The sequence below is a fragment of the Polypterus senegalus genome, chromosome 3, assembly GCF_016835505.1.
Source record: "Polypterus senegalus isolate Bchr_013 chromosome 3, ASM1683550v1, whole genome shotgun sequence".
NCBI lineage: Eukaryota > Metazoa > Chordata > Cladistia > Polypteriformes > Polypteridae > Polypterus > Polypterus senegalus.
Window position 1 is genome coordinate 51,577,010 of NC_053156.1, and position 23,891 is coordinate 51,600,900.

The following is a 23,891-nucleotide window of genomic DNA, read 5'->3' on the forward strand; positions in this document are numbered from 1 at the left end:
CCTCCCTGCTTGGAGTTTGCATGTTCTCTCCGTGTCTGCATGGGTTTCCTCTGGGTGCTCCGGTTTCCTCCCACAGTCCAAAGACATGCAGGTTAGGTGCATTGGCGACCTTAAATTGTCCCTTGTGTGTGCTTGGTGTGTGGGTGTGTGTGTGCGCACCCTGTGGTGGGCTGGCGCCCTGCCCGGGGTTTGTTTCCTGCCTTGCGCTCTGTGTTGGTTGGGATTGGCTCCAGCAGACCCCCGTGACCCTGTAGTTAGGATATAGCGGGTTGGATGATGGATGGAAGTCTGCAACTGAAAATTGCTGGAAAAACCGTATAATGTAATGGGGCCTCCACCTAATATGCATAACTTTAGAGTGTGGGAGAAAATGAAGTACCTGGAAGAAACCCAAACATACATAGGGGGTACATACACACTCAACACACTATGGCAGGGCCCAGAACAAACCATCAGCTACATCGCTGTGCTGCCTGCTGAACAGAATATGGTGCTGAGGTATAGTATTTAATAAGCCTTGCCTTCAACTTTTCTTTTGAGTATGACGCTGATTTTCTAGAATGTGTTCAAACTGGCAAGAGAGACAATATGTAGAAATTAGGCAACATGACCCATGCTATACGTACCATAAAAGTCTAAGGACTCAGGCTGGTGTTTCTCTGTAAGGATGATCAGTCCAGTAACAAACTTTTATTACAGATTACCAAACCTGATTTTTTTTTTTAAATAATCATGTTTGATTATTATAATAATAATTTAAGTTGTTTGTGTTCAAAGTGTGCAAAGTGCACACAAATATGCCCAAGCATACATTTTGCCGAAGAGACCTGAAAGAGATTTAAAACTAAATGCAAGCAATGGCACCGAAATGAATGGCAATAACGATGCTTGTTGTTTGTCAGGGTCTGGAGGCACAGCTGCTTGGCATTGTGGTACGTAGGGAGCGACCAGAACTTGAAGAACAGAAGGATTCTCTGGTTATCAACATAGCCTCAGGCAAGAAGAAACTGCAGGAATTAGAAGATGAAATCTTACGGTGAGAGCGTTGTCTTCTGGGTGTATTTCAAACCTTTAGCAATCTCTTTCTCAACCTTTGACGTGCAGGGAAAGGGATTTTCTTTCTTATCAAAATCATTCATATCAGATCCAATGATCTTTTATTATCTTCAGTTGCATTGAGGGAAAAATTGATTGTATCTCATGAAGACACACACCACAAGAGTACCAAAACAAGCAGGAGAGAAAGATTACTTTTTTATTCTTTTGTTATATATTAACTAAGGTTACTAAATGTGGCTCAGGCCTCATGCCCTTTGACCAATCCTATTCAGGTGTTTGTCATTGTAGCCTGTGGACTAGATCAGTGATTCTTAAACTTTTTTTCCTTGTGACCCAATTCTGCGTGTTGTTTGTCTTCATGGCCCACAATTGCCATGGAATAATGGGCAATCGTCATGCTGTTCCCCCAAACATTGTCCAATCCCCCTTGAAGAATTGCCAACGACCGTCATCCAAGACGTCCACTAGGAGAATTTTCACTGAGTGTTGTCCATCCCCCTTGAAGATTCACCAATATACGACATCCGTTTGTTTTGTTTCAGCCATGCAAGCAGCAACCCATCCAAAGGCTTTCTATAAAACATTCACAACTCCTTCTTATTCACTTTAGTTGTAATTTACGACTCAGCACAACCCAAACAGAGATGCCTCTGGGTCACGACTCATAGTTTAAGAAACACTGGGCTAGATCAATCCTGCCTTTGTCCCTGCATGTTTAGCTTAGATTGAGTCCTGATCTCACATTCTCAAAGTAGAACAAGTTTCTCCAGTTCTTTGTACTATTTGGTTATAAACTGTCTGGTCATTCTAGTCTAAGAATATACACTTAGTTAGCCATGACAGAAGGTATGCATACAGTCAGTAGGCTGCTTCCTTCTTTTAATCAGCCAATTCAAAGATATTTTACAGATATTTATCAAAAATTCTAAATATTACAAATATACAACATTAAAAAAACAAAACCAACCTTTTTTGCAGTCTTTAAGTCAGTTAATTTTTCTTCATATCCTGAGCACATTTTTAATCCTCACTTCACCAAGTCTATTAATTCTTGGCCAGCCAGTCTGCAGCCCTTGAAGCCTTTGGAGTAAATTATACCATCCTAGGGACACAGTGCAAAGATTTATTTTTAGCTGTGGCCATTTTCATTTTTTCTCTAGCATTCTTCACTAAGTGCAGGCTAAGGGGTCTTTTTGTTAAAAAAAAACATGTGCTTTGATTTCTATTATTAATACACATCAATTAGTTATACTTTATATATTTGTTACGAGAAATGAGAAAAATCTAGCAGATACATCAGCACCTCGGTCCATATTCTCTCTGTATTTCCTTTGAACTACACTCGCCTATTCACTCATTTTCCTCTTTCCAGCTTCCCACTTCCTCAGAAATCTCAGATCTCATCTGCAAATCCGAGCCATCCACTTGTCAGCTTGACCCCCTCCCTACAGTTCTGGTTAAAGCCTGCCTCCCCTCTCTGGTCCATCTCATTTCTGCTATAATCCACTCTTCTCTCACTGTTGGTACTGTTCCTTTATCTTTTAAAACTGCTACAATAACCCCAATACTGAAAAAACCTGGTGCCAATCCTACTAACTTCAAGAATTTTTGCCCTGTTTCTAATTTGCCTTTTATTTCCAAAATTCTTGAAAAAATAGTAGCTATCCAATTTCACTCCCACTTATCTCATAATAATCTATATGAAAAGTTCCAGTCTAGTTTTCACCCTTTTCACTGTACAGAAAAGGCATTTGTTAAAATTACCAACTACCTTCTTATCGCTGCTGACTCTGGTTTAATTACTATTCTCATCCTCCTTGACCTGAGTGCAGCCTTTGATACTATTAGATTATCTTTGATTGGAATTATCCACACTCCACTTGATTGGTTCAGATCTTACCTCTCAGGTAACTTTCACATCCCAACCCACCGCTGTTACTCTTACTCTGTCCTGGGGCCTCTTCTTTTTATTATTTACCTTCTTCCCCATGGCAATATCTAAATATAACATTGATTTTCACTGTTATGCTGATGACACCCAGCTCTGCCTTGCTAGTAAACCCACCTCTTCTTTTCTGCCATCTTTGTTTATTGACTGCAAATTTTCTTAAATTAAACAGTAACAAAACTGAAGTTCTCCTCATTGGTTCAAAATCATCATTATCCAAAGCCGATAATCTTTCACTTGCTATTGATAAGTCCTTTGTTTCCCCATCACCTCAGGTCAAGTGTCTGGGTGTCATCCTCGACAGTACTCTATCTTTCCAATCTCACATTAATAACATCACCCGGTCTGCTTACTTCCACCTATGTAATATTAATCGCATCTGCCCTCCCTCACTCCCCATACCACTGCCATTCTTGTTCACAGTTACTTCTCGTGTGGACTGTTGCAATTCACTCCTCTTTGGTCTCTCAAATAAATCTCTCCATAAGTTTCAGCTAACCCTAACCCTAACCCTAATTCTGCAGCCCGCATCATTACTCGAGCCCCATCTATTCACCATATTACTCCAGTCTTGCAGCAACTACATTGGCTCCCAATTAAGGTTCAAATTTGATTTTAAAATTCTGCTGTTAACATTTAAGGCCATTCATAACCTCACCCCTCCATATCTGTCCAACCTTCTTCATGTTGCCATTCCCTCCCGTAACCTTAGATCCTCGTCCTCCATCCATCTGACCGTCCCTGTCTCCCGTTTAACCACCATGGGGAGCAGAGCATTCAGCCATTCTGCTCCTACTATCTACTGAGCATAGAAATATTAAATCATTTGCAACCTTCAAATGTAAACTTAAAACCCGTCTGTTTAAAATGGCTTTTTCTTTATGATTACAGTGGCTTTGTTTGGTTTTAACTTCTTATGTTTTTGGTACTTTTAGTTTTGTTTGTAATGTGCTCTTTTATTTATTGTTTGTTTGGTGTCCTTGAGTGCTTAGAAAGGTGCCTTGTATAAATAAAATGTATTACTATTATTATCATTATTATTATAGTATTGGATGTGCACAAGATTAACTGCATGATATAGCTAAATAACAAAGATACAGTTGTGATACAAAACAAAAAAAACTGCATGGAAAACTAAAGAAAACAGTGCTAAACATGTAATCTCAAGTATCCAAAGCCATACACTACTTCATTTTTACTGTTTGCTATTCCTGAAAGTTACACAAAGCTCAGTTTCTAATGGACAAGTCATGCGTGCTGTCGCTTGTTCAGCCTGTTTGGAAATGAGCGGCTCTTAAGTGTATGACGTACAGTTTGTCCGGTCTTAAGCAGGTTTACAGTTTTCTTTTCATCCCCCACAAAGAGTAGCTACGATATTTCACAATGTTTTAATGTTCAGACACCTTTGAGCAGCTTAGACTACAAAGCACACCAATGACTGTGAGACCTTTTATATGCCATTGGCCAGCCTCAAATGATTGATTTCATTTCTTTGCATGCTTGACCCAACAATTTTCTAACGTTAAACGAAGTTTCCGGATTTACACAAGGCACTGACCTGGGATGGTTTAGCTGTTACTGCTACGCCTTGACCTGGAGTTTTGTTCAGCTATTTTATCAGGTGATTTCTGGGACAACTTGCACATGTGAACAGACTGTAGAGACAGAGAGACAGTCAGTACACTGTTTACATGATTGGTGTATTTTAATTAAAGGAATACTTGACCACACTTCACATTTGTGCATTGCTCTCATTTTCCATATTTATTTGACAATATCTTAGCAAAAGATACATTTGCTTAACCTCTTGAAAACACAAGGTTAAAAATTTTTCTTAGCTATCACTACATGCATCACAAATAAATTGCAGATAAAAAATATATACTTTAAAACTGGAGTGTCTATTCAAGAAAAGTTTTGCTTTGATTATACATTTTTGTGTTTCTTCATCTTTACTTAAAAATAAACAAGTCTGAAAGACAGAGAGATCTTCCCTTACACATTGTGACTTATATAGGAACATTTGGAAATGCTTACGTGGTATGTAATTTATAAACTAATCATTAATAAATGGATGAAAATACTGATTGATCTTCTTCTGTTTTTGCAGACAAGGATGACCCCTCAGCTAGCAGCCCAGAAACCAGAAATTCATTTTCATTTTAGTTCAATTCTGTTAATTCCCACATCATGTCCTCCTTTCTGTACTGGCTCAAAGTGTTTACACAGCATAATGGTTTTCAACTTCTTTATTTGGTCAGGTTGCTGAATGAGGCCACCGGTTCCCTTTTGGATGATGTTCAGCTGGTAAACACCTTGCAGACCTCTAAAGTGACCGCAACTGAGGTGGCTGAACAGCTGGAGACCAGTGAGCAAACGGAAATCAAGATCGATACTGCCAGAGAGGTCAGTAGCAGAGACTTGTGTTACCAGTTAAACCTGTGTTGCCCCCCAGTGCTTTACTGGGCTTCCCGCACAAAGTCATTCTTACTGCACAGCAGGCCTAATGGGATTTGTCGCTTACTTAAAGGACTGGGCAGAGGGAGGTTTTGGGTTTTGCAGAGTTTTGGTTTCCATATTTTGTTGTAAGGAATTGGATTTTAAATTCTAAAGTTGCCAATTCAATCCCTAGATCTGACTGGTGTGTGACCCTGAGCAAGTCATTTTTCCCTTTGTGAGCTCCACTTGTGCACAGTTGTGTAGATATATGTAAGCAGATGTGCAACAGCAGTTCACTTATGAAACAGGCTATGATTGAAGTGACTGTTGTAACGTGCTCTGAGTTTGTACATGGAAACCCCATCTATTACTGAACTCTGTTCAGAGTGCATCCACAGAATCACTGGACACAACAGTCAAGCACACACCTACTCATGTTTCGAGTTTGGTATTTTTCCGTCCAGCTGTTTTAGCTCTAGACCATCATCAAGAAACTGAGGCACAGACACACACAAAGACAGACACACACCCATTATCGAGATATCGATGTTTTCTGTATCAGGAACCCTGAAATGTCGAGATCCGCCGAAAACCCAAGATCGAAATTTTTGACAAATCTGAAGCTTTTGCTCCTCCCCCATAGACGATAGGTTATGGTGGGGGAGGGTGCAAAGCAAAAATAGTGTCAGGAGTGAGGCTGAACAACTTGGGAGCTAACTTTGTGAAAATATGAACTGCAAAATATGCATTTGAAATAAATAATGTGTAACACCCCATTAAAAAGGAGACAAGGAGTGCCATTAAGAGAGCTGTAGGAGGTGCAAAATGCAGAGCTCCAAACACCTGAATCAGTAAATGTGCCAAACGACCCTGACACAACTCCAGCAGAACCGTGAATGAGGCTACATACCGGCCATCTTTTATTGGCATGTGTAAATGAATAGCCAAAGTAAGTTAGTACTATAGTTTAGTTGGAAATAAAAGCATGCTATCCATATCCATAGACCACAATGCTTATCTAAACTCTGTTTGCTGTTTTTATGCCATATAGTGACGCAATAATCAAAATGATAGAAAGATAACATAGCATACAGAGGCACTTCTGAAACATGTGGGGTCAAGCCCCTGCAGTGATCCTAATGTGTCTGTGTGTCTGTCGGTCTGCCTCTTCTGTCACAGTGCTCATTACAACTTCCAAATGAATCATTGAGCTTCAGTTACCCTGAGCTACTGAGCGCCTGAATCGGTAACAGCAATCTTAACTTTCTATTTTCTCTTCGTGTCAAGTTTTCTGTTCAACTTCTTTTTCTCTCCCCCTCTTTCTATAATTGTTTTATTTATTTTTACAATATATGAGTAGAAATAGGACATTGCAACAACAATTGTTTAAAGTGCACAGACTGGAGAAAACTGAGGGCGGATTTTAAGGAAGAAACCATGTGGGCGAGACCTTGTCCATGCCTGCGGATTTCACTGCTAGCCACTACAGATTTTTTAAAGAGTTGTCTCCAGACGTGTGTTCTCATTTCAGAAGACTATAAGGTCCCACTCCATGTAATAAATTGTTTATGCCATTCATGATCAGTACTTGCTGCTCTCTAAATGCATTTTAAATAGTTAAGTTTACACAGAAGTTGATAGTCAAGTTTGCTTTATTGATCAAGCAAAGTATGGATATCTGACAGGCTACACCACGCATATCCGTAGTAAACCTGGCAGCTGTCCTCCAGAATGTTTGCCGATTTAAGGATGAACATCTTCTTCTTCTTCTTCTTTCGGCTGCTCTTGTTAGGGGTCACCAGAGCGGATCATCTTCTTCCATATCTTTCTGCATCTTGTTCTGTTACACCCATCACCTGCATGTCCTCTCTCACCACATCCATAAACCTTCTCTTAGGCCTTCCTCTTTTCATCTTCCCTGGCAGCTCTATCCTTAGCATCCTTCTCCCAATATACCCAGCATCCTCTGCACGTGTCCAAACCAACACAATCTCGCCTCTCTGACTTGGTGACCCAGCCGTCCAACTTGAGCTGACCCTCTATAGTACTCATTTCTAATCCTATCCATCCTAATCACACCCAGTGCAAATCTTAGTATTTTTAACTCTGCCACCTCCAGCTCTGTCTCCTGCTTTCTGGTCAGTGCCACCATCTCTAACCCATATAACATAGCTGGTCTCACTACTGTCCTGTAGACCTTCCCTTTCACTCTTGCTGATACCCCTCTGTCACAAATCACTCTTGACACTCTTCTCCACCCATTCCACCCTGCACTCTTGTTTTTCACCTCTCTGCCACAATCCCCGTTACTCTGTATTGTTGATCCCAAGTATTTAAACTCCTCCACCTTTGCCAGCTCTACTCCTTGCATCCTCACCATTCCACTGACCTCCCTCTCATTTACACACGTATTCCGTCTTGTTCCTACTGACATTCGTTCCTCTCCTCTCTAGAGCATATCTTCACTTCTCCAGGGTCTCCTCAACCTGCTCCCTACTATCTCTACAGATCACAATGTCATCAGAAAACATCATAGTCCATGGGGACTCGTGTCTAATCTCATCCGTCAACCTGTCCATCACCATTGCAAATAAGAAAGGGCTCAGAGCCGATCCCTAATGTAATCCCACCTCCACCTTGAATGCATCCGTCACTCCTACCGCAGACCTCACCACAGTCACACTTCCCTCATACATATCCTGTACAACTCTTACATACTTCTCTGCCACTCCCAACTTCCTCATACAATACCACAGCTCCTCTCGAGGCACCCTGTCATATACTTTCTCCAGGTTCACAAAGATGCAATGCAGCTCCTTCTGGCCTTCTCTAAACTTCTCCATCAACATCCTCAGAGCAAACATTGCATCTGTGGTGCTCTTTCTTGGCATGAAACCATACTGCTGCTCACTAATCATCACCTCACTTCTTAACCTAGCTTCCACTACTTTTTCCCATAACTTCATGCTAATAACCTTCTCAAATACTCTTAAGCCAGTTTATGATTGTTGGGGTGCCAGAGCCTGTTCTAACAGCATGAGGTGCAGGGCAAGAACCAACTCTGGAGAGAATGTCAGTCTTTCACAAGGCCTAATCATATTAACACAATTTAATCTGGCAATTATAAATTGGCCTCTTCCTTTTTACACACACACACACACACACACACACATCTTTGAGTTGTGAGAAGAAACCTAGAGTAAATAGAAGAAGATCTGCTTAGTGATATGGAGAATGTGCAGACTTCAATCAAACAGCAATACGGAAGTGAGATTCAAAACCTCGACGTTGGATCCTTGAGCCAGCAGTGCTAAGCAATACACCAGCTTCTCTTTTACATTCTGTGCCTTCTGTGATTTTCACCCTTTTGCTTGTTTTTTTAAACTCTGGTCAGCGTAGTCTTTATTGTTAATGTTGTCCATTACACTGTGCGCTGACCACATTTCATTCTATCCAGAGCCAGATTTAGGCCAACTGAAGCACTAAGCATAGTCCAAAAATGGTGCACCCTTGGCTTTCCATTCTTTAACTAAGAAGACATTAAGACTCAACTAGTGTTGAACATGAAATAAGAGATTAAGACTTAACTCATATATGTGAAAAATCAGTCAAAGGAATACTAAAACGAAGGGGTCAAGGGTCCGTTATGCAAATCAGCTGGTGAGTGAAGGGCTAGCCTGACCCAGAAAGCTGCGTTCACACTCAATTTAAGTGAAACTCTTACGCTGTGAAATGGAAACAAGTGTGGTATCTGATGACACCTCAGACTAAATTTTTAAACTTAAGTCACTCATCATGCCAAATTAAATGCTTTTTAACATTGCAGATTAAAGATGAACAAGGCAGAGGAGAACAATTACAAAAAAAAGTTAAGGGAGAAACCTCTGTGGTGCCCTCTTCCCTTGGTGCCCGTAACCAGGTGCTTATGTGTTGAATGGCTAATCCAGGGCTGGTTCTTCCCAGCAGCCTCCTCTGGCTAATGTGGGTCATTTGTTGAAACCACAGGCCATCTTGTTGATATCCGCTTTACACTGTGCCCAGTGCTTGGCTGGGCATACCTGAAGCCCCTGACTAAATCAGCGGCCATTTCTGTCCATCCCTTGTGGCACCGCACCAGTGATTCTTACTACTGGTTGGAAAAGCACACCTAAGGTGTTTAAAGTAGATGCTCTGTTGTTTCTTTTTTTCCTCTCTGTTCTCTCTGTCTGTGTATTCCCTCGAGTCTAACAAATTGTGCACACATGTCTTCCTCCTGTATGTGTCATTCTGGCTCTGCATTATCACACTGTCAGTAGGAAAGAATCACACAAGCAGCTGCATTTATTCATTTCTGAATATGTTGTACCTTCTGTGTGGAAGATGACAGCTTATATCTTCTGGCAGGATGCCTACAGTAAGGTTGTGTGTGTGTGTGAGAGAAGAAAGTTGTCACTCACTTAGTTTGCTGAACTGCCAGCACAGGCTGTGTCTCCATCAGATTGAATTGGATGAGGCCATAAGCAGGTATGGAATTAGTTACCACTGCGGTGGAAGTAGGTCAGAGGGAGGCCGCACAAAATCGGTCTGTTGAATCATTCATATTGAGTGTCCTCTCCCTTGTGGAGCTCCACTCTGTGTTAATCAATCACCTTGTTATTTATATAGCTTAATTAACAGGGATAGCTTTCTAAAATCCCACACTGTCATTTTGCAGCATCCTAGCAGTGAAGCAGCTCTCACTCACATTAGCTGTTGCCATAGATTCTGTGACTCTGTGCCTAGTGTGTGCCAGTTGAAATCTGCTCGGTTTTAGGAGTCCATGCAGAAGCTGAGTTTTAATGTGGGATGGGAACATGTGCAGAATGTGTGGGCCATACAGAAACAAATAATAAACATAAAATCCTCTGCAGACAGGAGCTTCAATGGCCCTGTTATCCCCATAGGCAAGCTGAACTAGGGATAAGGCATTAGTGCTGTTTTTAAAATTGGGAGACCATACAATAAATCACAGGCAACATTTTGCTTTTGTTTTGATTTTATTCTCTTTTTTTCTCAGCAAATCTAAGTGTGGGTCCTCCTTTGTGCCTTAAGCTGGCTTTGGCTCTTCACGTCCTTGGATTTAGTGGGTGTAACAATGTCATATTTTGTAATTGTATGTTCTGTACATCAAGCTGCAATGTACTTGCACTGTTAATATATATATAGCAGTTGTCTGCTTAACTGGCTAACATCTAATTACAATGTTATTACTGTGTTACTCAAGTTACAGTATTGGTAAGGTGTCTGATTGGCCAGGGAAGAATGCATGCCAACCAGTGCGGTTGGTTCAGATACACAAAAAGAACACACTGGTCATAGTTAATTACATTCTAGTTGGGGGAGAATTTCTAGGTAATTGCACTGTTACTGTGTTATTCTTGAATGAGCAACCTGAGGCTAAAGTTTTTTTTTTTTTCCTTTTGCTATATTTAACAGCTTCGAGGCATTTTGAGCTCATTCTAATCTGCCAGTTATTTTATGTCTTTTAAATTATGAAACATTTATTACAAGAAGGTTGCTCAATTGTGTGTTCTTGTCATTTTGGTTGTCACACCGTATATTGGATTAAAGCAAGTCTTGTCTCGATTTGGTGTCCGTCTTAGACTATGGCACTCTAACTATTATCCAATCCGCTATATCCAAACTACAGGGTCACGGGGGTCTGCTGGAACCAATCCCAGCCAACACTGGGCGCAAGGTAGGAAACCAACCCCGGGCAGGGCGCCAGCCCACTACAGGACACACACACACACCAAGCACACACTAGGGACAATTTAGAATCGCCAATGCACCTAACCTGCATGTCTTTGGACTTCGGGAGGAAACCCACGCAGACACAGAGAGAACATGCAAACTCCATGCAGGGAGGACCCGAGAAACGAACCCAGGTCTCCTAACTGCGAAGCAACAGCGCTACCACTGCACCACCATGCCGCCCTATTGTGCTATTATGTCTGTTTTAAAAATTCTATTATAAGAAAGTCCGTTAATTTAGTTGATCACATTATGCCTTTTTAGTAATTTATTTTTCTAATGGCAGTCTGTCTTCATCAGTATCATTCAGCCAGCAGCCATACCTCATGCACTTCAGAACAGGCCATCCACCTGAAGCTAAGCTGGTTCAGACCTGGCCAGTGCTTGGATGGGAGACCAACTAGAAAAAGTTGGTGGTCTGAAAGTGGATCCCAATACCTCAGCGTAGTGACAGTGACACTGTGCTGTAAAAATGGTGCTATCTTTCGGATGAAAAGTAAAACCGAGGTCCTGACTCTCTGTAGTCATAAAACATCCCTGGGCATCCTTCGTAAAGAGCAGGGTGTATCCTCATGTCCTGGCTAGTCATTCTGGCCCCCTAATCATCTCCTGTCTTTAACTGGCTGTCTCTCTCACTACTTCACCACCTAACAGCTAAAGTGTGGTGAGCTTACTGGTGTAAAATGGCAGCCGTCACATCACCCAGTCGGGTGGTGAACATTAGTGGTGGCTGAAATGGCTCCCCACTCACTATGAAAGGTGCTTTGTATAAGTAGAAAAGTACGTATTCTTCTTATTATTATGACTTGATTGTTGTGTTACAGCTTTTAAATTATAAACATTTATTGAAATAAAGTTGCTTAGTGCTTTTGTAATTGGTGGCATCACACCTTTACTATGCATTGTTTTTTATTGCACAATGCTGTGGACCACCAGGGGGCGGACCACTCCCCAAACCCTGACACAGGCAGGCTGAGACACAAGTCTCTCCCAGTAGCACGTGTTTTTTCTCTTGCTCCCCACTTCACAGCCTAGTACACAAGCACCAACTAATATAACAAATTCCTTGTCTTCATCTTTCTTTGTCTCTTTTCCTCTGTCACATCCACTCCTGTTTGCAAACTTTGTCCTCCACCTCCCAACTCCGACTCACGACTGATGGTGAAGCGCCTCCTCTTATAGTGCACTCGGAAGTGCTCCAGGTGTTTCTTGACCTTCTTCCGGCTGCACTTCCAGGTGTGGCGGAAGTGGTGCCCCCCAAAGGGTTCATCTGTAGCTGCTGCACCCCCTGGCGGCACCCACAGAACCCAACAGGGCTGCTCCAAACTACAACTCCCGGGGATCTGTGATGCAGTAGCAACCCAGGGGGTCTGCCCTCTAGCGTCTCAGGGAAGATATTGTCCCAAAGAGGTTCTCTCCTTTGTTCCTTCCACCCAGCCGGCATTCAGGCCCGGTAATGGTCCTGGCCATCCGTCACAATCCTTAAAGGAATACTCTCCCCATAAATATTTTTAATATGTTACTTACCTCATGTAGTTTCTAGTGAAATCCAAGAAAAATGTCTGCTTTCAAGGAAAACACAGATACCAAAGGTTCTGATATAATAGGCGTCTATGGTGACCAATGCTGGACAACAGGAAGCAAAATCAAAAACGTTCATGAAAAAATCTCATGTTGCTCATGTCACATAATCCACATGTCAGATCATGAAGTTGTATGTCCACAACATCCCAAGCACATGTATTTTTACTAAAATGTTGTTAAATGAACCACCTATGGAAGATGTGAACAAAAGTGGAATGTACTGAGGTGCAAACAAGCATTTGAAATGAAGAGCTGTCTGCTGTTGTGACATTTATATTGATAGTGGTGAGCCACAACTGGAGTAGCTCGGGGTTATTCAGCGGCAGTCTGTGGCTTGAATGTACCAAATTGTTCTTCACTTCCACTCATTTTTCTTGTTTAGTTATTTAGCTCTTATTTATTTATTTATCTTAACATGTGTCTCAGTGCCCGCTTTTTACTGATATCACGTTAAGCAACGTCTTAGCCAATGAAGAAGCAATTACTGGACTTCTGACCTATGAATGAGGGGTGAGGCAGGTCTCCATTTCAAATGCTCAGGCACGTCTGAGTGTGTTTCATTTTGATCACATGACCATTTTTCAGAAGTAGTTTATGTAACAATATTTTAATAAAAATTGGATGTTATGAGCATACGACTGAATGACATGACATGTGGCTTGTGCTACATGAGTACTGTAAGATTTTCGTCATGGATTGTCTCATATTGTTTGCCAATGTCTGGCATTGATCTACAGAGATACCTGTTATATCAAAAACTTTTTATCTCCATCAGCATGAAAACAGCATGAAATGTAAAACTTTTTTCAGGCATCACTAGAAATTACATGGAGTAAATAACAGATAAAAAATATATTTTTTTATAGGATATTCCTTTAAGTCTTATATTGAGGTACCTAGTGTAATGTTAACCTAATGTCTTTGTTGTTATTATATTCAGTACAGATTATACAGGGTGGCGCAGGAAAATGGGAAATTTTCAATTGACGTTCAATGCACAAATAAACACATTACAAAATACATTTAATGATTAAATGTACTGTATAGGATATGCAATTAATAACTGTGGAAATTCTGCATTGCTCGATGTGACATGCCAGGAGGAATGCCAGCCATTTCCTCTTCAATCCTCCTCTTAAGTTCAGCAATGGTTGCAGGACGTGTGGTACACTTGGCTTTTAAGATGTCCCCACACAAAAAAATCGCAAACAGTGAGATCTGGTGATCTCGGAGGCCATGGCATGTCACCGTTGTGTGAAATGAGGAGCATTCCAAGCAATTGTCGAATATGTGCCATCAATTGTCGGGCAGTACATGAAGTGGCTCCACCTGGGGACTTCTTTATTAAGGCTGAACCGTTTCTTCAAAATTACGCACCCATGTTGTAATCGCATGAGCAGACAGGACACGATCATGACGTCCTAACTGGTAAAGAAATTCCCTTTGCGCAACAGTGACACTATCAGCGTTCTTATAAAAGGCTTTCACAGCGAACCACTCCACTGCTCCATTATATCTAATGGCAGGGGGTTCTAAACGAGGTCGCATTGGTCCCAAACAACTGCCGACACCCCAGGGTTGCCAACACCTAGTTCCAAAATTTCCTGTTTCCCTGTGCCACCCTGTATCATGCCTTTTCTGTTTGGAAATATGTATTGAAACAAAATGTCATAAATAGAATGCTTTGTCCTCTGTTCTAAATGAAAGTGTGCCCTTCACAGTGTGCCACAATGCACCATCTTAGTGTCTTTTTATGTATCCTTTTCCACCCTGGCATACTGCAGATTAGAGTCACGGAGTACCTTAATCTGTCTCAAAAAAATCACCTTCAAGGCAGCCACCTTCCTTGAATGGGGTGCCACTCCCTTGCATTCATGGCATACATGCCCCCACGTAGCGCCAGTTAAAAGTCATCAAAGATCCTGGCACATACCCCTATTGGGCACATAAGGACACGTAAAGGACAGTTTAGAATCGCCATTTATCCTGACATACACATTCTTGGGGTGCGACCGGAAAACCACCACATCCAGAGAAAACTCCAGAGGCACACAAGAAGAATGTGCAACTCCACACAGAGAGGACCCAGCAGCAGATTTGAACCCTGCCTCCTGTACGTGCCAGACAGCAGAGCTAAACACTGCACCACCATGCTGGTCTGTATGTGTCTAATGTTCGTATCATTTCTGCCATTTAAACTTGCCCAAAGTCTTATACCATACCTTATGTGTTATGTAAAGATTGTTGAAAGACAGTGACAGTCAGTGCCACCTGCGGCCCACTAAGGTGACCCATCATGGAAAGATGATGCCCTTTATCTGAAACAGAAAAACAAGATGCACAATCACATACTGTCTATTGTTTAAAAAATGTTATTTTAGATTGTGTTCATTTTCTGTTTATATGTTATAATCCAGATACTGTATATTTTAATGTGATATGTTTTAACATATCCAGTAGTTAAAATATTTAAATATGTGAATACAACGTAACATCTGCAAAAGTGAGTTCACTTTTTGAACGTCTCAGGATTTAGTGTCTTTTTAGCTCTTTAAGCTGCGGCTTTGCTAAAGCTGCATTTCAGGCAGCATATAATGGCACATGCTGCAAAAACTGAGCTGGCAAGTGAAAGATAGCAAAGCCTGAAAACGCTTCATCTTATTCCTCAGAAAATGTGTGTTACTTTATGAGCCCTTTCTGTGTGGTGTGACTTTATAAGATTTTGACATCAGCTGAGTCTTGGCCAAAAGGTCTTGATGTGTTTCATGTACATTTGCTTATTTGTCTGACGCCTTTCTCCAAGGCGGGTTTTATGATACAATCGGTTACATTTCTTTTTGGTTTTACAACTGGAGCACAGGCAGGTGAAGTGACCTGCGTAGGGTCACAGTGTCAGTAGCGGGATTTGTACCCACAGCGTCAGGGTTTGAAGTCCAAAGCTTAACCACTTGGACTCGCACGAGTGCTGGGGAGAACATTATAGCTCTATTAGGCAACTATTGAGTGAATGAGAAGGGGCAGACAAAAATTAAAACCCAAAATATCCATCCATCCATTTCCTAAAACCGCTTTATCCTGATCAGGGTCTTGGGGAAGCTGGCAGCTATCCCAGCATGCATCAGGAGCAAGGAGGGAACAGTCTGTGGACAGGGCGCCAGTCTTTGGCAGGGTGAAAACAGACAGACACAGGCACATATATTCTAAATAACTTAGAATTAATAAATAACTTTATGTACAATGCATTTAGAGGTTTTGAGCATTATAGTTTTCTGGCATTTTAGTTCTTTTTTAGACTACATAAAGGTCAATGTTTATTCTACTTAACATTTTCATAAGATGGCAAATGGAGATCATCATGTAACTGTATAATTGATTTACAGCATCTCTTTACCCCATTCTACTAAGTGTTCAATTTTAAATTTAGCCCATATACATTTAGATACTTAAGACAAAATATTCCTCACATTTCACAACGTAATAATTTTATGAACGCTTGGATAATTGAAAACTATAAAGTTCACTCTGCTTTACAGTGTTCAGTTTTATATTCTGCCTAAACTTTATCCAGAACATATTCCCAGCTTCCAAGTCTTCCCTAATGCTTGTGGTCTGTACATGTACTGCAAGACTATAAAGTCAGCCATTAATAAAAATGCTGCAGTACCCTGTGCCAAACCCCTTTCACTTTTCAGCGCGTTCACGACTGAGCGAAATGATTGGCAACAAGCATATTTTAAATAAAAAACTACCTTGTGGTTATCATGGGCAAGTAACCTCAAAACTCTTATCTGACGTTATAATGAGAAGTCAAGCAAAATGACACCTTTTATTGGCTAAGTGAGCAGATGACACTATGCAGGCTTTCAAGGCAGCGCAGGCCCCTTACATCTTGCCTGTAGAAGGGGCCTACACTGCCTCAGAAGCTTGCATATTGTCATCTGTTCACTTAGCCAATAAAAGGTGACATTTTGCTTGACATCTAAAGATATAGCTAAGCTGTCTCTGAAATGATCAAATTGGACCAAAGAAAAACTAATTTCTTTTTATGAGCCCCCATTCAAGCTGCATTCTTATTGGGTCATATCATTCCATTTTCAACAGGTAAAGGCATCTCCATTGTAACCTCTAAATCTAAATGGCTCTGTCTGCAGCTTGTAGGTTTGTAAAATGAATGAGTGGACAGATCATACAATCGACAGGCCAGTCTAAATCCTTTGTCTTTTTCTTACCTTTAGGCATATCGGTCATGTGCTCAACGGGCATCAATCCTCTTTTTTGTCCTCAACGACATGGGCCGCATTGACCCAATGTACCAGTTCTCTCTGGACACCTACATCGATCTGTTTAACCTGAGCATTGAGAAAAGCCCACGCAACTACAAGCTTGAGGAGAGGATCAGTAATCTCAATGACTACCACACCTATGCTGTATACAGGTACTGTACTGGGACCACGGGGAGCCCTGGGCTCGGTAATGGAGTTGGGTCTAGTGATATACCAGAGGTTTTCAAAAAGCCAAATACGTGTTTCCAACAAAATGTTTGTGTGGTGTGCTCTGACGTCCCGTGGTACTGCAAAAAAGAAAACTTGGTTATTTTTCTAATTAATGCAACTTTTGAATTTAAAATTTTAGAAGAATGCCACTAAACTACTCCTCTGTTGGTTAGTTTTATATATGGAGGCATCAACAGGCTACTGCAACGTGCTTGGTTGATTTTTGCCTTGTAGTCACTCCCAACGACCTGAAATTAGGGGTACAGAAAATGAATAGCTGAAAGTGCATTTCTCAACAGAAACTGACTCAATCAAGATCGCCATTACTTTATTCTTAACCCTGAAACGTATGTTTTAAACAAGTGTAAAAAAACATATAATACATAATATAATATATAATTCAGCATTAAGAATTTTTTTTTGCACTTGTGTGTGTTTATGTATACTTTATAAATTTATATACTGAATATATATATATATAAAATTCATTTTGTGGAAGTTTGAAGTGTACATAGGATATCTGTATGAAGTGTTGGGGTGCCAGTGACAAATAAAAAACAGAGTAGGTGCTCATAGGCATGAAATACAACATAAGTGGTCTTTTCTGCCATTATTGAAAGTAGCTCTTATAAGCAGCTAGCAGTCTTGGAGCCTTGTCCTCAGGGTTCAAATGAGGTGCCAACATTCAAGGATGTCGATCTCAAAAGCTCTTAGGCTTGAGGGGGCGGGGATAGTTGCCCCCAAGAAGCATATTATTGCTGCCGAAGGAGAGAAAAAAGACAATACTGTTAGGGTCAGTGCTCCCCTCTTACCCCGGTGGGATATTGCATTCCTTGGATGACTGTATTTCTCTGACACGTATGCATGACACTATTTTTATATATATATAATATATATATATATATATATATATATATTGTGGACGCTGGCCCGGACACACACAGACGGACATCTTATGTTCACCCAACACACGTTTATTTATAATATTTTTTTTATAATAAGTTTTTGTGCACTCACACACCCCAGTGCCTCCAGCACCGATTCCCCCAATGTCCAGGCCTCACAGTCCTTGTGCCTTTCTCCTGGCCGCCTCTAGTCCTCCCTCCAGCTCCGTTCTTTTCCACCCGACTTCTGCTGATGACTGGAGGGAGGCGGCCCCTTAAATAGGAACCCGGATGGGCTCCAGCTGCTTCCCGGCATTCCCCTGTAGCCACGCCCCTGTGTGGCGGAAGTGCCAGCTGCACACCCGGAAGCCGTACGGGTGTCCCCTGTAGTCTTCCCCCCAGCACTTCTGGTGTGGCGGAAGTGCTGGGCTCCCGGGATATTCAGGCACTGGGGAGCCGCCTGGCAGTGGCCATGGGTCACTACAGGGCTGGGCTTCCAAGCCCTTTACCCGAGGCCCCAAACATAACCAGGACGGACGCCCCCTTGCAGTCTGGAGGAGGCACAAGCCCCGGCCGGGGACCACAATATATATATACTGTTTATATATTTGTATGTATATATATATAAAATATATATTTTGTGAAAATAAATAGACTCGACACACTTAAAAAGGTTTGGGGCAGCCACCCGTATATTATTCCTGGCTGTAAAAGGCTTTTTAAATAGCATAGAGATGTTCTCAGCACAGAGTCCAAAACAGAACTGTCGAGGGTTTGTAAAGATGCCGGCTTTAAGGGATCAGACACGAAGTGATGTAAGGGAACTTGAAGTGATGTTCTTCTTATGTCGGTGTGTGTGTGTGTGTGTGTGTGTGTGTGTGTGTGTGTTTGGGTGTTTATTATTGTTGCATTGCCTCTAATACATCAGTGCTGTACGATGATATTATGCCTGTATAGACCTGAGTTGTGTCCTCAAAGCGCCACTTATAGTCCAGAAAGTCTGGTTAACACATAAACATATGTGAGCTGTCGTGTTTACGCAAAAGATTAAACAATAGCCTTCGTTTATCACTCATCACCCTCATTTCTAAACAATGAATAACAAATTTCTCCATTATGCTACCGTTCATCTATTTGTAAAAAAATCTTGTGTGTGTGATTTACGCTTTGCAAGCATGTCCTGTGCTACTTTGACATTTTTTTCCTACAGTCTTAATGAAAATTGTTGTTTATAATTGAAATGCATTTTCACCTGAGAGTTCTCCTCATGATGGGAGTCTGTCTGCTCTCTACCTGTTTTTTTTCTGGTAGTTGTGATTAATGCCTTGCAATGGACTGGACTTCTGTCGTTAATTTCCTTGAACCCGCTATGTCTCAGTAATCTGAACAAGAAAGTTTTATTTTTTATTTTTTATTTGGAACTTTTGTTGCATTCTGTACACATTTAATAAAAAAATAAAAGATTGAGTTTCTCTTTTTAACTTTGCTTAAAATTCAGCTCTCTCTGTTCTCAAGGTAGGTAAGCTTACATCATTTAATTTTGAAATTTGTTTTCCTGTTTTGATAAGACTCAAGTCTGTTTAATTCAATTCTCAGTGACAAAGGTGACTGAGCCTATCCTGGCAGCACTTTATGTAATGCAGGACCTACGACATATACAGTATGCCTTTAAATCTTGAACAACATTACATTACTTGCTTAGAACCGTACTGTCTATATATGTCTGTAAGATGCATAAATACTGTATGTATGTACTGTGGTGGATACCCAGACGCCAGCAAGCCCAAACCCCAACACGAACACACAAGCTCAGTCCCGAGTTCAAATAAAGGTAGATTAAGTAGTCAAATCACCTCAAATATGTTACATAAGCACAAAACACGGGCTTTCTCTCCCAATACTTTCTACTTACCGCACCACCCTCCTCCACAACCTCCCAGCTCCGGCTCGCCTGGATAAGGGAGCGTGGTCCCTTTTATTACAGACCCAGGAGTACTTACGGTGCCAGGGCGATTGCCCGATGGAAGCTCTTCCAGGTCACACAGAAGTCCAGAGTAGGTCTGCTCTGCTGAACTACATCTCCTGGCATGCCTTGCTGGTTTCCTAGAGGGCACCAACATCCGGGGCTGCTGCCATCTAGCATGCTGGGGGAATAAAAAGCTTCTAGTGACATCTCTCTTTCCTAGTGAGATGTCCATCCATCCCTTTTGGTCCTCCCATCCGGGTAAGGAACCATCCCCTCTCCTGGCTGGGATGTCCATCCTGCCCATGTGGCACCTACAGTACTAAGCATATAGTTTTAATGTTTATTGTTTGTTTTAACAGTGCCATGAGCAGTAAGTTAGAAATAAGTTAAGCTATAATAAGGCAAGCTAACCCAAAGATGTCTGCATTCAGTGAATGGGTGCCTTTAATATTCGTCAGTTTGTGCTGTAGTAGACCATGGCTGACTCTCCTTTTGCACCCAATGTCATCTGATAGGTTCAGGCGTCTCCAAATCTTCTGTTAGGCAGTAATATACTAAAAGCAGTTTAGTTCCATTGCTGCTGCCTCTCAATAAGGAGACCAGGGCTCACGTCCTCGATCTTCCCAGTATGGAGCTTGCGTGTTCTCCCCATGTCTGTGTGGGTTTTTTCCGGGTGCTCTGTTTTTCCCCCCACAGTCCAAAGACATGCAGGTTAGGTGGATTAGCGATACTAATTTGGTCCTAGATGTGGGTGTGGGTGTGTGTGTGTTCGTCCTGTGATGGACTGGTGCCCTGTCCAAGGTTTGTTTCTGCATTACGCCATGTGCTGCCTGGGATAGGCTCCACCCCCCTACCCCCCCCACTCCTTTTCAGACTATGCAGGATAGAAAATGACTGACTGGCATTATTCCGTTTCTACATGTTGCAGGTATACGTGTAGAGGCCTTTTTGAGCGTCACAAGCTGTTGTTCAGCTTCCAAATGTGTTCTAAGATCCTAGAAGTGGCTGGCAAACTCAACAAAGATGAATACAACTTCTTTCTCCGTGGAGGAGTGGTAAGTACTATACACAGAATTGTGGCTGACTAAAGAGAAGGGGTGTGTTGAGCACAACTGACTTTAATAAAGGGGACATTCTCTGGTGGCTTACACATCTTTTCTCTTTGTTGTTGTTGGGTCGGATTGCCCCCTTTGAAGAGTTGGTGAGGCTTTATACAAATGAACAAACTTTACGAGTGCTCTGTAAGTTTGATTTCCAGCATTCCAGAATACTCCCATTTCAAGCGGGGTGTAACATTAGGGGGGCTTTATGATGCATTGATAGGCTGGGGTTATACATACAAGTAAAAACTGTGAGAATTTTATTTCATGGAAGTGTTTGAAAAAAAATTTTAAAAATATGAGCTGTTCAGAAAACAATGGCAGTTCAAGTTATGAGCTGGCCTTGTACGTCTCTTTACAGCCGATGATCATGACTGAGCAGGAATTGTCCACATGTACTGTACATGCACGTGTTTAAATAGATTTTCTCTGCTTCCATCCATCCATCCATTTTCTAACCCGCTGAATCCGAATACAGGGTCACGGGGGTCTGCTGGAGCCAATCCCAGCCAACACAGGGCACAAGGCAGGAACCAATCCAGGGCAGGGTGCCAACCCACCGCAGGACACACACAAACACACCCACACACCAAGCACACACTAGGGACAATTTAGAATCGCCAATCCACCTAACCTGCATGTCTTTGGACTGTGGGAGGAAACTGGAGCACCCGGAGGAAACCCACGCAGACACGGGGAGAACATGCAAACTCCACGCAGGGAAGCGAACCCGGGTCTCCTAACTGCGAGGCAGCAGCGCTACCACTGCGCCACCGTGCCGCCCATTTTCTCTGCTTGCTCTATTAAAATTTAATTTACAATGTTGATGGAATCACAAGAGTTTTATATATATATATATATATATATATATATATATATATATATATATATATATATATATATATATATATATATATATATATATATATATATATATTGCTCATATGTTTTGTGTTTTATAGATTTACTAAAGTATTCATTCAGTAAGAATCTCCCTACATTAGGCAGGCCTAGCTTGACCTAATGGTTACAAATTCTAGTCAGAGTGTCAGGACTGCGTCATTGCCTTGCTGTTATTTACATTATACACTCACCTAAAGGATTATTAGGAACACCTGTTCAATTTCTCATTAACGCAATTATCTAATCAACCAATCACATGGCAGTTGCTTCAATGCATTTAGGGGTGTGGTCCTGGTCAAGACAATCTCCTGAACTCCACACTGAATGTCAGAATGGGAAAGAAAGGTGATTTAAGCAATTTTGAGCGGCATGGTTGTTGGTGCCAGGCGGGCCGGTCTGAGTATTTCACAATCTGCTCAGTTACTGGGATTTTCACGCACAACCATTTCTAGGGTTTACAATGAATGGTGTGAAAAGGGAAAAACATCCATTATGCGTCAGTCCTGTGGGCGAAAATGCCTTGTTGATGCTAGAGGTCAGAGGAGAATGGGCCGACTGATTCAAGCTGAAAGAAGAGTAACTTTGACTGAAATAACCACTCGTTACAACCGACGTATGCAGGAAAGCATTTGTGAAGCCACAACACGCACAGCCTTGAGGCGGATGGGCTACAACAGCAGAAGACTCCACCGGGTACCACTCATCTCCACTACAAATAGGAAAAAGAGGCTACAATTTGCACAAGCTCACCAAAATTGGACAGTTGAAGACTGGAAAAATGTTGCCTGGTCTGATGAGTCTCGATTTCTGTTGAGACATTCAAATGGTAGAGTCAGAATTTGGCGTAAACAGAATGAGAACATGGATCCATCATGCCTTGTTACCACTGTGCAGGCTGGTGGTGGTGGTGTAATGGTGTGGGGGATGTTTTCTTGGCACACTTTAGGCCCCTTAGTGCCAATTGGGCATCGTTTAAATGCCACGGGCTCCCTGAGCATTGTTTCTGACCATGTCCATCCCTTCATGACCACCATGTACCCATCCTCTGATGGCTACTTCCAGCAGGATAATGCACCATGTCACAAAGCTCGAATCATTTCAAATTGGTTTCTTGAACATGACAATGAGTTCACTGTACTAAAATGGCCCCCACAGTCACCAGATCTCAACCCAATAGAGCATCTTTGGGATGTGGTGGAACGGGAGCTTCGTGCCCTGGATGTGCATCCCACAAATCTCCATCAACTGCAAGATGCTATCCTATCAATATGGGCCAACATTTCTAAAGAATGCTTTCAGCACCTTGTTGAATCAATGCCACATAGAATTAAGGCAGTTCTGAAGGCGAAAGGGGGTCAAACACCGTATTAGTATGGTGCTCCTAATAATCCTTTAGGTGAGTATATTTTGTTTTCATTCAGTCCTTTACAATTGTACTGTTTATGTTGTGTTTTTTTATTGTTTTTTATACTGGCCAGTTTGGGAGCATTTGATGAGTCCACTGCACCCCTGATCCTTCAAATGTTAGAATTTCTTCCAGAATCCGACGTCCAGTTTGGTTTTATTGGCCAGTTTGTTAGGCACAAGGTTGTCAACATCATTGATGTGAATTAAAAAGGGCAGCATCCCAAACCTGATCCTGATAGAACCCTGCTTTTAAATTCATTTCATTCAGAAAACTCCCGGCAAGTTGTGCAACATCTTCAGCCCCAAGTTTACAGTGGAGGCAGTCGGGAGTTCAAG

The 23,891-nt window shown here is 41.7% G+C and overlaps 1 protein-coding gene across 1 annotated transcript in view; it reads left to right on the top strand.

Moving 5' to 3' along the window:
- dnah2 (dynein, axonemal, heavy chain 2) overlaps positions 1 to 23,891 on the top strand; it is a 521,611-nt gene that overhangs the window by 426,284 nt on the left and 71,436 nt on the right. Inside the window, exons 72-75 of the mRNA XM_039749646.1 lie at positions 903 to 1,036; positions 5,269 to 5,413; positions 17,038 to 17,237; positions 21,074 to 21,200. Coding sequence (XP_039605580.1) covers positions 903 to 1,036; positions 5,269 to 5,413; positions 17,038 to 17,237; positions 21,074 to 21,200 — 606 coding nt within the window. The remainder of the gene's footprint in view (positions 1 to 902; positions 1,037 to 5,268; positions 5,414 to 17,037; positions 17,238 to 21,073; positions 21,201 to 23,891) is intronic.